Source organism: Drosophila guanche, unplaced genomic scaffold (assembly GCF_900245975.1).
Source record: "Drosophila guanche unplaced genomic scaffold, DGUA_6, whole genome shotgun sequence".
Lineage (NCBI taxonomy): Eukaryota > Metazoa > Arthropoda > Insecta > Diptera > Drosophilidae > Drosophila > Drosophila guanche.
The window spans coordinates 719,814-735,730 of NW_022995750.1; the positions used below are offsets into that span (position 1 = coordinate 719,814).

Genomic DNA, 15,917 nt, shown 5'->3' on the forward strand with positions numbered 1-15,917 from the left:
CTACCACGCTGCATCCCTGGGAGCCCGCTCTGCTGGCTAAAATAATAAAACGCGAAATTTGTGTTTTTGTTAATTGAATGCCCGGCCCACAGACACAAACATCATTATGGGCATCCTAGAGAAGATTGCTGAGATCGAACGTGAGATTGCACGCACACAAAAGAACAAGGGTAAGTGAGAGACGCGAAGGCCGGCAACCAACACCCCCCCCCAACAGACCAGACCAGGCCAGACTCTGCTGCCGCCGCATTGGAATTTAGGTTAGGATTTCACTTTATTTTCTTTGTTTTGCTTGTGCGTCTTGTTGCAGCCACCGAGTACCATTTGGGTCTGCTGAAGGCGAAGTTAGCCAAATATCGCTCCCAGCTGCTGGAGCCCACGAAGAAGGGCGAAAAGGGTGAGGGTTTCGATGTGCTCAAAAGCGGAGATGCCAGAGTGGCGCTTATTGGTTTTCCCTCTGTGGGCAAGTCCACAATGTTGTCCACACTGACCAAGACAGAGTCGGAGGCGGGTACGTACAGCTCTTCCCTATCAAGTTCCCCCCAAACCACTTTCATTCTTGATTTCTTTCCACCCCCCAGCCAACTACGAGTTCACCACGCTTACGTGCATTCCCGGCGTGATCGAGTACCAGGGCGCCAATATCCAATTGCTCGATTTGCCCGGTATCATTGAGGGTGCCGCACAGGGCAAGGGTCGTGGTCGTCAGGTGATTGCCGTGGCACGCACGGCCGATCTGGTGCTAATGATGTTGGATGCCACCAAGCCGAATGTGCACAGGGAGCTGCTCGAGCGGGAGCTGGAGTCCGTGGGCATTAGGCTGAACAAGCGCAAGCCCAACATTTACTTTAAACAGAAAAAGGGCGGCGGCCTGAGCTTCAATTCGACCTGCACCCTGACGCGATGCAGCGAGAAAATGGTCCAGATGATCCTACACTCCTTCAAGATCTTCAACGCCGAAGTGCTGTTCCGGGAGGATTGCACCGAGGACGAGTTCATCGATGTGGTCACCGCCAATCGTGTCTATCTGCCTTGCCTTTATGTGTACAACAAAATCGATCAGATCTCCATCGAGGAGGTGGATCGCCTGGCCCGCCAGCCCAACTCCATTGTCGTGAGCTGCAACATGAAACTGAACCTCGACTACATGCTGGAGGCTCTCTGGGAGGCCCTACAACTGATCAGGGTATACACCAAGAAGCCCGGCGCACCGCCAGACTTTGACGATGGTCTGATTTTGAGAAAGGTCAGTCTAGAAAACTCTGTTATAGTCCGTAGCTAATGCTCACTTCTCCTCCTCATCCTCCTGCAGGGCGTCAGTGTGGAGCATGTCTGCCATGCCATTCATCGAACGCTGGCCGCGCAGTTCAAGTATGCCCTGGTCTGGGGCACATCTACCAAGTACTCACCGCAGCGCGTGGGCATTGCCCATGTGATGGGCGACGAGGATGTCATACAGGTGGTCAAGAAGTAGGGGGATCCGCTTTCGACTCGTTTTGGTGTAACCAGATTGTTGATCTTTGTCTCTGGCCCGGTTGGAAATGAAATATATTCTATTCTATATTTAAAGCCTCGCGAGGAACACTTTTACTTTTCGCTTTATATTTAACGATGATTTATTTCAACACAAGGAAGCATTCGTGGAAGCTTCACTTGGCTGCCGCATTGCTGGAGGATGCCGCCGCCGCCGAGGCATACGATTTGTTCAGGCTGCTAATGGCCGAGATGTTGGAGAATGGCGTCGGCCCACTGCTGATTCGCTGTGGCTCGACAGCCGGCGGTGGTGGATTGTCAATCTTCTCGAAGACATTGGTGGCGTCGCGCAGTTTGTAGCGGCGCAGATTCAAATACAGCTCCTTCTGCTCCTCCACGCGCTGGTGGAGCTCGTGCAGGCGTCCTGCCAGCGAGATGAAGGCCTCGCTCAGTTGCCGGAAGCCGCGCGTAAGATCCTCGGGCGCAATGCTCTGCGGATTGGCCAGGGCGTGCATGTGCCGCTCGGTGAGCGTAATCTGCTCCCGAAAGGCAATCAAATCCTGCTCGTACTTGACCACCAGACACTGAAAGTACTGGAACGGCGCATTGTTCTCGTACTGCAGCCCAATGGGCGTATCCTGCGTCCGCTGTGCCATCTCCAGGGACTGTATGGCCTTGGCCGTCTCCATGCGCAGCAGCTTGATCTGCTGATTATTGGTGTCCACCGAGTTGGCCATGTTCTGCAGCGCCCACGCGAGGCTCGTGATCTCGTGCGTCACATTCGAGAACTTTGAAGTGGACGTTCGTCCAATGTCCGAGGAGGTGGTCTTCTGCTGCTTAATGTACACCTTCAAAGCCTCCACTGTCTTGACGATCTCATCGGGCACTTGTGTTTCCTTGATCTGCCAAAGGATTGTTCATATTGTTGGATTTCGATTGCATTCTGTGACTCACCTTGATGCCATCCTTTTTGTTGTCTCCCAGCTTGGGCTGCGTGGCGCTCACATCGATGCCGCCCAGTCCCACAAATGTGGCGGTAGCTGTCGGCTGCTGGCCAGTCGGTTTGCCAAAGATTCCACTCCCCACGGCAGACGTGGTGCCGCCTAGCCGCAGGCCTGTGTTAAAAGGCTGAGCCGTGGCCGTCGTGGTATTTGTGTTGAAGTTCAGACTGGCCGCCGTCGTGGCCTGCGGCTTTGCGAACGCAAAGGAACCAATGCCCGCAGTCAGAGCTGGTGGCATGCCAACTGAAGTGGCCGGTGCGGTGGTGGCTGTGCTGCCAAAGCCAAAAGCAGGCGGTGCCGTGGTCGGAGCACTCGTGGCCGGCGGCGCAAAGGAGAATGTGGGCGCTACGGTGACAACGGCAGGAGCTGCTTGGCCGAACGGCGACGCTGTTGTAGCGGCTCCGAATGCTGGAGCTGCTGCTGGTGCTCCAAATACTGGCTGTGCCGTGGGTGCTCCAAATCCTGGCTGAGCTGTGGGTGCTCCAAATCCTGGCTGTGCGGTAGGGGCTCCAAATCCTGGCTGTGCTGCTGTGGCTGCTGCGAATCCCAAAGACGTGGGTGCCTGTCCGAAAGCTGAGGTTGCTGGTGCCTGTCCAAAGGCTGAGGTCGCTGGTGCCTGTCCGAACGGCGATCCTCCTGCAGCTTGTCCAAAGGCTGGTGCTGCGGTTGCTCCAAATGCCGGAGGCGGTGCTGTTGTTGTCGCTGGACGCGCGCCAAAACCGCCGAAGCCACTCGCTGCGGGTGCTGCGCCTCCAATTCCGGCATTGGTTGTGGGCGTAAACGAAAAGGACATCTTTTCTGCTCAGATTCAACTAACTTCACAAAAATTTAAATGAATTTAAATAATTATAAACAAAAATGTGCGTCAGTGGGAATGCAACAGCGTATCGATATCAAATCTATCGATAGTTTTGTGGCCGATCGTATATCACCCTGTATCTGATACAATTACTTTTAATAAAATGAAACAAATTATTATGATATGGCAATTCAAAAACAATTAAATCCAAATTGTATTAACTCTTGATTATATTGTATACCTGGTGCACGCCTACTACAGGGTTGTTTCGGCATGCATGTGACTTGTCTCAAATTGAAATGTACGGTATCTTTAATACCATTCAAAACATCGTAACCACGAAAATGAGTTCAATATGTGTATTTACTGTATATTGGTATATTTAGTGAATTTATGTGCATTTTTTTTATTTGTCAAGAGCAGCTTGGGAAACAGTAGGAACACAACGTTTAATTATACCAACTGACAAGCAACATGTTGTCAAATAACATAAAATTGCGTTTGTAGTCATAACATAGATCAAGTTCGTTTACCAGGACGGTGACAAGAAATGGATCATGAATCGGTTATTAAGTTGTCCTGGTGAACGCACACTATTTTAATCAAATCGTAAATAACACTATGATACAAAAACAGTTGTATCCAAAATTGTAGTTCAAAATAACTACGTAGTATCCCTGGTATAATCGTCCCACCCTGGGACACGCACACCACCTCGCGCAGGGTTGCTTCTGCATGTGTGTGACTCGTCATATGACAATTTTCGACCAGCAAATAATTCCACAGTCGCCGTCGTCACTTGCTTTTTTCTTCTTGGTCAGCACAGCACGTAAAAACGTAAAGTCAGATTAAAAGATGGCCAGCCAGACGCAGGGAATCCAGCAGTTGCTCGCTGCAGAGAAGAAGGCCGCCGAGAAGGTGGCAGAGGCAAGGAAACGTAAGTGAAATTGGAACAATTTTAGTCTCAATCCAATTGGAGAAACAGATACAGAAAGCAGAGGCAAAAGCGACTGCGTTTTTTCAACCACCCCCTCGCGCATCGCCCCTTATCGACGTTACGTTTGGTGGGTCACATGACTCGCTGAAAAACAGTAAATATTGTGCAAGTTCACTAATAACTGTTTTTTCGTTCTGGATTTTCACCTACTCCCACATAGGCAAGGCAAGGAGGTTGAAGCAGGCCAAGGACGAGGCCACTGAGGAGATTGAGAAGTTCCGTCAGGAGCGGGAGCGCGCCTTCAAAGAGTTCGAGGCCAAGGTTAGTTTCCCATCTTCAATCCGATATACCGAACTCAAGCTAATCCCCTACGATCCCACCCACACCTATAGCACATGGGCAGCCGGGAGGGCGTTGCTGCTAAGATCGATGCGGACACCCGCGTGAAGCTGGCTGACATGGAGCGTGCCATTGTTACGCGCAAGGAGCCCGTTATCCAGGAGATCCTTCAGTTCGTCTACAACATCTCGCCCGAGGTGCACAAGAACTACACTGCCAAGTAGTGAGTGGGACAGAGGAGTACCTCCATTATCCGTACTCGTATCCGTTTTCGCATCCATCTCCGACGGCGACGTTTCTGATGTAAATTCTATGTCCAAGTTCAACTCTAATGTATAATTTAGCTCCATAATAATAGTGCATGCAATATGAAACACTACTGTATTATTATTCCATATATTAAAGTGAAAAAATTCGTTGTTGTTCCCCCTAAAATTGAGCCAATAGATATTTAATATTTTGTTTAATGTTCTGTTCAATACACGTTGTTATTTTTATGAGAAAAGTCATGTGTTTCCCTGTTGTATTTATTGATTAATTGAGTTCTTAATTATCTTACACTTTTATGTACATGCATGGAGTCAGCTGCTTGTTTCTGATAATAAATAACAGTAGTCGATATTTTCTTTCGGCTCGTTAGTATCATCTCTATGAGTGGATGATATAATAAGTTGTAAGTTAATATGACTTTTAATATACGACAAGAAATAACAGTAATCAATCAAATAACTACCATACAAGCAAAGATAGAAAATATCGACTACAATCCTCCACCCTATCGATCAAATAATTGTATACGATCGGCAGAATGGCAGACATATATTTTAGAGCAAAGGAACAATATTGTTATAGTTTTCAATCAAAAATATAATCGACCCGATGAAATCGTTTATCTCATTATATGTATATCTCATTACATGTAATGTATGTATCATAGGCCCATATGTAGCTACATACATACATGCAGTGTCATACGACCATAAGTGGAATGTTATGTATCGGTATGTTTCGATATATTTACCATCACTACAAATTGGCAAACGGTTTTTTCTCCTCTCACGTTCCCTCCGCGCGCAATTCTCCTAAAACACAATAATTATTTAAATCTACGCTGCACCTTCCTTCCTCCGGCACAAAGTGCGAAAGTGAACCTTTTTAGAATTGTGATATTAGATAATAGAGCAAGGCAATGCAGTGGCACAGATGAAAGTTGACCCGCGCCATCAATATTTTTGGCAACACACACACACACACACACGCACGCCGCGCGCGCACACGACTCACACAGATGCCTTGTGAAAGTAGAAGAGAAGTGGTGGGGGGAAGCAGCAAGACTCCGCGAATTGGCTAAATTTAAAAGTTGCCACTAAGCAAAATGCTAAATTTAGACAGCGTCGATGAAGCGTCCCCCCCTCCACCAGAATGTTCACAGCTTCTGCTGGAGGAGAAAGCGGGGACTCCCGAGGCGCCTGCTGTCCATCTGGAACCGCCATACAGCACCCCGCTGGCCCCCTTCGACATGGAGCTGATGCAGCGCGTCGGCCTCAGCGATAAGCTGAAGGGCAGCGGAAGCCTCTGGGAGGGCCGCAACAGAGGCCAGACAGCCGATCCAACGACGGATTTTATGTACCAAGAGCGAGAGGCTGCCGGCGGAGAGCACCGAAAGTCGTCAAATGATTCACTCTCTGATAAGAGAGCCAGATTCGCTGCAAGGTAAGTCAAGTCCAATGGAGCTGACTAAATAGAGGAAATATCCATTAAATTAAAGATAATTGCTCCTGGTTTTTGTCGACTGTTTGTTGTCTGTCTATTGTCCGTTTTCTGTAATTGAGTTTGGTTTGTTTTGTTAGGAATACAGGGTGTTCCAGCAGGTAGTTTTCTTTCCACTTTCAAGCGCACCCTGTACACTTTTATCTGTAGCATATGTTGATCATTCGCACTTGTTGCTATATGCATTGGGTAAATAAACAGAAAGTGCGATTCACTGTTCTTAGTCAAATATTTAGTGGGATTATATTATACTTATATACTCTTACGGATGTGGAATGTCAGTGGGTTTTCAATGATCATTCATCATTCAATGACTCAGACAAAAAGAGAGAGAGAGAGAGAGCATCCTATATTAGTTTCAGACATCCCCCTGTTCTGAATATTAATCTACAATTGATACAGTAATTACCCAATGGACTAATTTCCTATCATAAATAGCACATCAATTTCCCTTTGTGTTTGAAATATAAGAAGAGAGGGATTACATTCAAATGTACACAAATACATATGTAAACGTACATATGTATGTACCTGTATTTGATCTCTCGACTGGGCAAAAACATGTGCTCGACATTCGCTCGACACTCTCTCAGCCGCCAGCTGACTGAAGTACTGTCTAAACTAGGCAATTTGTGTGATGCACTCGATGCACACACACTTTCCCCAAACTTGCTGCTCGAAAATGTATAGAATTAGTTTATTTTGAGTTAATAATAAGAATTGCCGCTTCAATTGGTAGGGAAAATCCGAAATCAACATCAAAGCAGTTAATGTGAACCCGCTGATTTTTTGTTTAACCTGTACTTAAGTAATTTCAAGAGGGATTATCATTTGCCGGCTTGTCTGTGTCTTGCTCTTCGCCCAGCTGACAGACAGCACTCTCTTGTTTCGGGTTTGTTGTTGCTGCTGCTGCTGCTGCGCGTTGGAGCTCTTTGTCGCTCTTTGGCGCTCTCTCGTTGTCAGTGCCAACGTTTGTTGGATTATAATTTCAATTTTCTGAACACTCAATTCACAAACATCGGGCGAACCAGAAGCAAAAACTTACAGGGAAGATTTTTCCGCGCGCTAAATGTGATATTACACCCGCTGGTGGGTCAATTAATACCTTTATTATACGTACGCCCGATCACCTTTCGCAGAAACGGGTTTACCGTAGTATTTCCCCTGTTTTGTGTTGCCTGTGGATTAATCATCTGTTTTGCGGGAGAAAAGTAAAAGACAACGGTTTACTTCCATGTGTGTGTGTTTGTGCATTTTGCGGATCTTGTAGCTTGGATGATTAAACGGATCATGCATAGAATCTACATTAATTATATAAGAAACATTTCGGGGAAACAATTTTCCGTCACCTTTTGCTGCTCTGCTTCCTTCGGATGGGTGACAAATATTCGACAAAGCATCGCCACAAATGTTTAATAAATTAGTGTCTCTCTCTACATATGTCAGCCCGGCGCGCTCTCTCTCTCTTGGCCTTGATTAAAGCTAAATAAATGGCAAAATTTTTAATGTGTGGGCCAACAAACCAAAAACAATAAGAAATTGTGTTTAAATTTTCATTTTTTGTTTGAAAGAAGTTGAAGATAATTATGACTCGTCGCGAGCCAAGGCTGAAAAGTGTGTAAAATATGAAATACGGCTATGCTTGATGAGCCGAGCGCCACCGACATGAAAAAAGAGTAAAAAACAGAATGGAGGAAACAAAGGGAAACATAAAGCTTAACATACAACTTGTGGAAATAGGAGGGGAATTACGACAAAGTTAAATTACCTTCCTTATAGAATTTCACACAGCCGAAGGTAGGGTATCTAAAGTTTCGATCACCGGCACCTGGCCTTCCTCTTCGTGATTTCGCTGTCTCGATTTTCTCCGGTGGCTGTTCTATTTCTAGTCACTGCCGATAAATATTTTGCATATTTACTTATAAAATGCAGTGGTTCCCCTAGTCTCATTCCACTTTGTGGAAAATAGTCTGTGCCCCATTCACATATTACTTATACTGGCACTTAAGGCCTTGAAACAGTGGAAAATATTATCGAGTTACTCTTTCAATGGAGGTTGAATCAACAATTCAAATCTCTGGACCCCATCTCTTGTACCATTAAAAATAATGTAATTGACAGGGGCTGTCTTCATGTCATGGCTTATCAAGTTTTGTCAGCCTATTTATAGCTGATAAGAACTTGGCCCTTCTACAACCACAATCCCATGCAGCATCTTGGGGGAATAATACCCCATTTATGAGTAACTTCAATTACTCATTTGATTGCACTTTGGAAGTTAAGGTACATTTTGTATTGTATTATTTATGATCGGATGTATTCGTGAATCATAGGAGACTCAAAAGCGACTCAGCTTTTCTAGCGCTCAAATATCAAGTGTTTGCTTATATTATTTACAAATATTTTTGCACATTATCAACTGAATGTGAGGCACTGCACTTAGCTCTTAAAATAATGTATACAAAAGACTAAACGAAGATGGAACAGAAAGACTGCTGGCTAAACAAGTAAAAGCTGAGCAAAAATAGAGAAATTATTAACCTGATGTCATGTGTGTCAGACTGCTCTCCTGGTGTGTCCATTAAATGGTTTCAACGCGTTGAAATAATATTAGCTTTGGGGGTTCACCCTGGTAGTGACCTAAATAAGGTGAGGGTGTAACATTAACACGCTAAGCGGGGGGTCCTATAGGGACATTAATGGACTTCAAACTGTTTTACCCAATAACCAAGACTGAAAGCATTCCATTCCTCAACTGTATTATTTGTTACAGCAACGCCTCCACGCTCCAACTGCCAGAAGCTGCTGCCGGGCCTGTGGCTAATGGCAAAAAGAAGTCCTCCGCTCCAAGGAACCATCATCATCATCTCTCAAGCCCCTTGCTGCCAATGACTGAACCCAATTCGGGGAATAATGGCTACGATGAACGCGAATGCAGTTGCCCCAGGGAGTTTTACCAGCGGGAGGAGATCAACACATCGCTGTTCTTCGAGGACTGCATGCGATCCATTGACTTTGTGCTGGCCTACAGGATCAATGCCCACGAACCCACCGAGGCGGAGAACACAGAGAAGCGACGCGTGTTCGAGGCGAATCTCGTGAGCCAGGGCCTCGAGGTGGAAAAAAGTCAAAAGGATCAGATTTGTTTTGTCAAGGTGGGCCTTAAATTTTTCCAAAATGAAACCTCACTAATGAGTATTTTACTCCTTGCAGATCCATGCTCCTTTGGAGGTGCTACGCCGCTATGCGGAGATACTTAAGCTACGGATGCCCATGAAGGAGGTTCGTTTACGATTTAATTCTTTGAAGACTGTTTAGGCCCTGAGACTACATTTGAAATTCTGTTGAAAATTCCCATTGTTTTGTTATTTCGCGTTCTAAATGTATGATTTTTTGTATGTTCTTTATGTTTCTTTGTGTGTTTTTTAGTCCTTGTGTAATTTGCGTATATATGAAAGAACGAATCGACTACAGAATGCGGCACAATACTTGTCGAAGAAGGTTGGCCCAGACGTTGTTGAATCAGTTAAATATTTTAAATAATTAATACCTCTAAAACCTAGGCTTAAATGTTATTGAAATGTGCTGTGAGTTGATGTATGAAAGAAAACCTAATCCCGAGCCTAACATTGTTGTAGAATTATCAATTGAAAGTATTACCTTTTAGTAAGCCATTGCTTTGATTATCTTCATTTTAAGCATTCAATTCTACATATATTAATATCTATTTCGATAACTCTTGCAGATCCCTGGCATGTCTGTGGTCAATCGTTCGACGAAGAGCATCTTTTCTAGTCTGAAAACCGTGTGCCAATTCTTTCTACGGAATATCCACGTGGATGAGCATATTTTCCCCAAGAGGGCGCATCGTTTTACTGCCATTTACAGTCGCGATAAGGAATATCTGTAAGTGGGAGAGCACAACCATCCATGTTCTGTTTCATTTATCTTCTCTTCTTTGCTAGCTTTGATATACGACAGGACTGCTTCTTTACCACCGCCGTGCGATCGCGCATTGTGGAGTTTATATTGGATCGACAGCGCTTTCCTGCCAAAAATCAACATGACATGGCCTTTGGCATTGAACGATTGGTGGCCGAGGGCGTCTACTGTGCGGCATATCCATTGCATGATGTGTGTATACCCTAATTATATACCAGATCTTTTATAGCTGATATTTACTCATTTTTCAGGGCGAAATAACCGAAGCGGGCACAATGAGAGCTTTGCTCTACAAACATTGGGCATCCGTGAGGAAATGGTATCGCTATCAGCCGCTGGATGACATCAAAGAATACTTTGGAGTTAAAATTGGTTCGCATATAACACATATACTCAAAGGGCGACTACTTTACTATAGATTTATCGCATCTTTAGGTCTGTACTTTGCCTGGCTGGGTTACTACACCTACATGCTGCTGCTAGCCTCCATTGTGGGTGTGATATGCTTTCTATACTCCTGGTTCTCCCTTAAGAACTATGTGCCTGTGTAAGCTTTAGATGTCTGCCATCAATTCTTACCTTAACTAATGGAAAACTCCATTTCAGCAAAGATATCTGCCTGCGTGCGAATACAAATATAACCATGTGTCCCCTCTGTGATTGGTGCAACTTTTGGGACCTAAAGGAGACCTGCAACTATGCCAAGGTCACGTATCTCATCGACAATCCCAGCACGGTTTTCTTTGCCGTCTTCATGTCCTTTTGGGCCACCCTCTTCCTGGAGTTGTGGAAGCGCTACTCCGCGGAGATAACCCATCGCTGGGATCTGACGGGTTTTGATGTACACGAAGAGCATCCCAGGCCGCAGTATTTGGCAAAGTTGGAACACATACCACCCACCAGAGTGGACTATGTGACGAATATCAAAGAGCCAACGGTTCCTTTTTGGCGCATGAAGCTGCCAGCGACTGTTTTTAGCTTTTCGGTGGTGCTGCTACTCATTGCCTTGGCTTTTGTGGCCCTTTTAGCTGTGGTGGTGTACCGCATGTCTATGCTGGCAGCATTAAAAGTGGGCGCCAGTCCCCTGACCACCTCGAGTGCTATTGTATTGGCCACTGCCTCGGCGGCGTTTGTGAATCTGTGTTTGCTCTACATCCTGAATTATGTGAGTGTGACCCTTGAAAATTTTTCTGCTGATTTATTTAAGTGTAATCTCTCTTATCAGATGTACAGCCACCTGGCGGAGTACCTCACAGAGTTGGAAATGTGGCGCACACAAACGCAATTCGATGATTCGCTGACTCTCAAGATCTATCTGCTGCAGTTTGTCAACTATTATGCCTCGATATTTTACATAGCATTCTTTAAAGGCAAATTTGTGGGACATCCAGGCCAGTATAACAAACTATTTGACTATCGACAGGAGGAGGTGAGTTACATGCCACTGAAAGTAATCTTCTATGAGCTAATCTTTCCCTGAACTCTCTTTTAGTGCTCTTCTGGTGGCTGCCTAACTGAGCTGTGCATTCAGCTGGCCATAATAATGGTGGGCAAGCAGGCATTCAACACTATTCTCGAGGTTTACCTGCCCATGTTCTGGCGCAAAGTGCTGGCCATTCAAGTGGGACTGTCGCGCCTGTTTAACAATACCCCAAATCCCGACAAAACCAAGGACGAGCGTTGGATGCGTGACTTTAAGTTGCTGGATTGGGGCGCACGCGGTTTGTTTCCAGAATATTTGGAAATGGTTTTGCAATACGGATTTGTGACCATCTTTGTGGCTGCCTTTCCGCTGGCTCCGTTTTTTGCTTTGCTCAATAATATTCTGGAAATGAGATTGGATGCCAAGAAGCTCCTTACACACCACAAGCGTCCCGTGTCGCAGCGTGTCAGGGATATTGGAGTGTGGTATAGGATACTGGATTGCATTGGAAAGCTAAGTGTGATTACAAATGTGAGTGTGGAACAGTGAATCCCTTAGAATCATATAGAAAGCATCTCCAAATACTGTATATTGTAGGGCTTTATCATTGCCTTCACATCGGATATGATTCCACGACTGGTCTACCGCAATTATGTCTCCAAAGATGGCACATTGAACGGCTATCTCGATTTCACACTCTCCGAATTCAAAGTGTCAGACTCACCCACCTTGTACAGCCTCGCAGGGGATCTCTCCAACATAACAACGTGCAAGTATGGCTTAGACACTCGAGGATTTGCCTTATGGAATTTCATACTAAAAGGTCGTTCTTTTATTGCAGATACACAGACTTTCGGTTGCCGCCCTCATCACCGGATAAATACGATTTAAGCAGCATGTTTTACATCATCTTGGCCTGTCGTTTAGGCTTTGTGGTGGTGTTTGAAGTAAGCATTTGGTTTACCAGCTTTCATTTCACTTTATTTACCTATAAATGCTTCAAGACATAGTTTCAAAATCGAATCCCCTAAGGATACTTAGTTTCAGGCATTGAATGTGTGAGGATTTGGTTGAATAGCTTCGATATTTTCAATCGGTGTAGACTTTAGCTTCCGATAGAGCGCATAGATGCCATAGGAAAGCAGTGAATTGAGTACTACATGCAGAAAAATCATTTCAAGTTAAAGTTTAAGTTATTAATCATTAAAACACCCACCTAAAAATACGCCAAAGATGAGACTACGCGCTATCCGACGATCCACTGCAGCATCCACTTCATCAATTCGAAGTTCTAGGCTCACAAAAATGCCAGTTTCCACGGCCATCGATAGATAGGTGTTGATCAGCCAAGGGGCAATGCAAATCAGTCGTTTCTGTAGTATAAATCCATGATTTAAACAGAGATTAAACCAAATTTGTAATGCAGTTCCATTACCTGCTTAATGCCATCGACTAGAAGGCATGCCACTGCCAGATTAATCAATGCCTTGACCCAAATAATGAGTGTGGCAGTCATGTAAAAGACCTGCGAGAATTCTCGCACCCAAAGATAATCCACTGGAAAAGGTGTATCTAACTTATAAAACTTATAAATCAATTTTTTTATGATTTACCCAAAGTGGAAACGAATGTGCCAAATGCACTCAAGGCCTCCACATCATTGGACTGTTCCCATCTCTCGAGATCCAAGTAATCAAAGTACAGATAATAAGTAGAGGGACAGAGTATGCTCAGGGCTATGAGGATGTCCAGTACGGCTATGCTAAGACCCACTGAGGAGAGGCTCAGGAATTCAAAGTATTTCATTTTTAAGGATTTAAACTTCTTTTTTATCTTTTTTAATCCTTGAATTTGTTGATTTTTGTAAGCTTGTTGGTTATCCTTTACTTTCACACACACGTCCGCTCGTCTCGAAGTATTCAAAGCTACTGTCTGAAATGCTCCAACTTTCGTGCAGAACTGACCTGCCGCCAATTATCCATTTAGTTGGCATTTCATTTTATTCTATTTTCAGTTTCTTGACATTTTGTCTGCTGCTGCTGCTGCTGCTGCCTCTCTTTCCTTCTCTATCTGCTTATGCTGCTGCCAAAGTCCGATCTATGTTGACGGTGCTGGTTTGCTGTGCTGGTTTCATTCCATGGGGTTTCTATGGGCGTTCCCAATTCCACCGAAAATATTAGGGTTGAGGCTAACACCTGTCTTAGCCCGTCTTAGCCAATTGCATTTACTGTCGCTTGAGTGGAGAAGAATAGGGCTTCTTCTTCATGCACTTCTCTGGGGTGTGACCCACAAATTATTGACAAATCGTGGACAAATGATGACATACTGATGAAATATTATTCTCTATTTCAGAACTTTGTGGCGCTGGTGATGATTCTGGTGCGCTGGTGCATACCCGACATGAGCGTGGAGCTAAGGGATCAAATCCGTCGCGAGGTCTATGTCACCAATGAGATTATTATCGAGCAGGAGGCACATCGTGCACGTTTTGGTTAGGAAAATAATCCTTTCTTATAGATTTGACTTGTACTAAAAGTGTTTATCCTTTTTGTAGAGCGCGCCAAACGCAGCAGTTCGGTTCTACAGACCTCTCCCGACCAGGAAATGGATGCCTCTTCCATTCAGGAGCCCAATGCCAAGTTCATTAGCATTGAGAAGCTGCTCAGCGAGAATCTCACACAAGTGGAACTTGATGCCATCATCCATCTCTCGGACCCCCTCACAGGCATTGCCGGGGCCAACGCCTAACAGAAAACTCCTACATTTTGTGGCACAAATGCATTGTATAAATGCAACTAAAACTGAATCTATAGCTTTAAGTTTCGTTCAAAAGTGATTCATTGTGTTATGGATGTTCCTTTCAGTCACTTAATTAGCCTTTAATTTTCGACTCAATTGTTGATTTTGGTTATAAGCTTTACTCATGGCACAATTGTTATATACGCTCATCTTTTTTTTACTAAAAAATGCTTAGCACACACTCAAAAGTAGTATAAGGTGTACGACCCCTGCCCCCAGTGAGTGCCAAATAATTGGCAAGTAATTTCCTTAGAGAAGAAATGTCACCAAATGTTATTGAACTCAGGCTCTCTCTCTATTTACTATACTAGACAAATATATATTAATGGCAATCATCACATTGTGCTACAGATATTGTATATTGATGTTGATATATAAAAATCTCTATTTAATGTTGGATCATACATACAATAATCATAATAAAACATGTATTTTAAATGAAATGGATTAAGGAACACCTCAGAACTTGGAAATAATCGTAGATTTCGACGTATCAATTACAAATTGAGAAAAACAAGACTGAATCGCTTTTATAACATAGTTCCAGTTAACAAATCTAAGGAGGAACAGGTTTTAAACTAATTTAAATAAGTATTCGATGTGTTAATTTAGTTTTAAGCAGATTTACAGATTAACAGCAGACTGATTTCCTGCATCGATATGCCCTACTATTCCAATAGAAGCGCTCTGTGACGCCATCGACCAGCCCTGGTTTTACCATCCCTACAAGCATCCCATCCCTTTCTATCATCTCAACCTCTTTTTGGCCAAAGAGAGTCAAGGGGGCACTGGCAACAGGCGCAACAAGCATGCATCTGTGTGTCCCCAAAGCACGAAAAAGTTTCCCGAAAGAGTGTGCGCTCTGTCTCTCTCGCTGTTGCTCTCTTTGGCTGCGCATGAGTCGCATTTATGACGTCACAAGAGAAAAGCGTGTGCACGTCGGGGCAGCACGACGCCGTTTCAGCTGTTTTTACCCGCCGCCAGCCAGCCAGCAAGCACATGGCGGGTCATAAAAATAATACATTTTCATTCGTTTGCCTCGTTTTCCACAGTGCAGAGTGCCGCCGCCTCAGAGAAAAGCCCGCCCCGCCGCTCGGAGAAGCGAACGGTCGAGAGTAAAACGCGGCATTTGGCTGCTGCTGCTGCCGCTGCTGATTCAATTCCTGTTCGGTGGATTGGCTTTCAGTTTACTTTACGGATTTTCCGAGTCAACAACGCAAGCAAGGCCAGGCAAAAGGACCAACGCGCCATGTGGGGTTCGATGGCCGTTTGCTGTTCCCGTTCCCGTTGCCGTTGCAGTTTTCCTCGTTTTTCCGGATGCGTTGTGGCCACTGGCCAGTGCAGTGCCTTTCCTGGTGCCTTTTCCCTGGCTACTGACTAGTGGACGTGACTCCTTTGTTGTCCTGGCAACTTTCCCAGCACTATCCGGGCCAA

At 44.8% G+C, this 15,917-nt stretch overlaps 5 protein-coding genes across 9 annotated transcripts; 3 read left to right on the forward strand and 2 right to left on the reverse strand.

Annotated features, from left to right (window-relative positions):
- On the forward strand, positions 1–1,569 carry LOC117586242 (developmentally-regulated GTP-binding protein 2). Its single transcript, XM_034276180.1, has 4 exons — positions 1–170; positions 311–511; positions 582–1,246; positions 1,313–1,569. Exons 1-4 carry the CDS (start codon positions 107–109, stop codon positions 1,472–1,474), a joined length of 1,092 nt encoding a protein of 363 aa, XP_034132071.1. The 5' UTR covers positions 1–106; the 3' UTR covers positions 1,475–1,569.
- An 11-nt stretch (positions 1,570–1,580) lies between these two features.
- On the reverse strand, positions 1,581–3,359 carry LOC117586241 (nuclear pore complex protein Nup58). Its single transcript, XM_034276178.1, has 2 exons — positions 2,428–3,359; positions 1,581–2,375 (listed from the first exon to the last, which is right to left on the reverse strand). The coding sequence occupies exons 1-2, from the start codon at positions 3,265–3,267 to the stop codon at positions 1,650–1,652; spliced, it is 1,566 nt and encodes a 521-aa protein (XP_034132069.1). The 5' UTR covers positions 3,268–3,359; the 3' UTR covers positions 1,581–1,649.
- A 679-nt stretch (positions 3,360–4,038) lies between these two features.
- On the forward strand, positions 4,039–4,984 carry LOC117586369 (V-type proton ATPase subunit G). The gene is made up of 3 exons (XM_034276395.1): positions 4,039–4,210; positions 4,431–4,531; positions 4,603–4,984. Exons 1-3 carry the CDS (start codon positions 4,129–4,131, stop codon positions 4,771–4,773), a joined length of 354 nt encoding a protein of 117 aa, XP_034132286.1. The 5' UTR covers positions 4,039–4,128; the 3' UTR covers positions 4,774–4,984.
- A 629-nt stretch (positions 4,985–5,613) lies between these two features.
- LOC117586148 (anoctamin-1) lies at positions 5,614–14,926 on the forward strand. Of its 5 annotated transcripts, none has more exons than XM_034276043.1 (15): positions 5,614–6,262; positions 9,093–9,474; positions 9,533–9,601; positions 9,749–9,844; positions 10,065–10,225; positions 10,285–10,453; positions 10,513–10,633; positions 10,697–10,808; positions 10,868–11,426; positions 11,487–11,690; positions 11,754–12,215; positions 12,282–12,457; positions 12,526–12,631; positions 14,037–14,175; positions 14,239–14,926. In XM_034276043.1, the coding sequence occupies exons 1-15, from the start codon at positions 5,925–5,927 to the stop codon at positions 14,430–14,432; spliced, it is 3,288 nt and encodes a 1,095-aa protein (XP_034131934.1). In that variant the 5' UTR covers positions 5,614–5,924; the 3' UTR covers positions 14,433–14,926. The 5 variants fall into 5 exon arrangements, with proteins under 5 accessions (XP_034131934.1, XP_034131935.1, XP_034131936.1 ...); XM_034276044.1 differs by having other exon boundaries at positions 9,749–9,820; XM_034276046.1 differs by lacking the exon at positions 5,614–6,262 and adding an exon at positions 7,329–7,408.
- Positions 12,644–13,629, reverse strand: LOC117586149. The gene is made up of 4 exons (XM_034276048.1): positions 13,298–13,629; positions 13,120–13,241; positions 12,901–13,057; positions 12,644–12,840 (listed from the first exon to the last, which is right to left on the reverse strand). Exons 1-4 carry the CDS (start codon positions 13,488–13,490, stop codon positions 12,728–12,730), a joined length of 585 nt encoding a protein of 194 aa, XP_034131939.1. The 5' UTR covers positions 13,491–13,629; the 3' UTR covers positions 12,644–12,727.
- Positions 14,927–15,917: the final 991 nt, after the last annotated feature.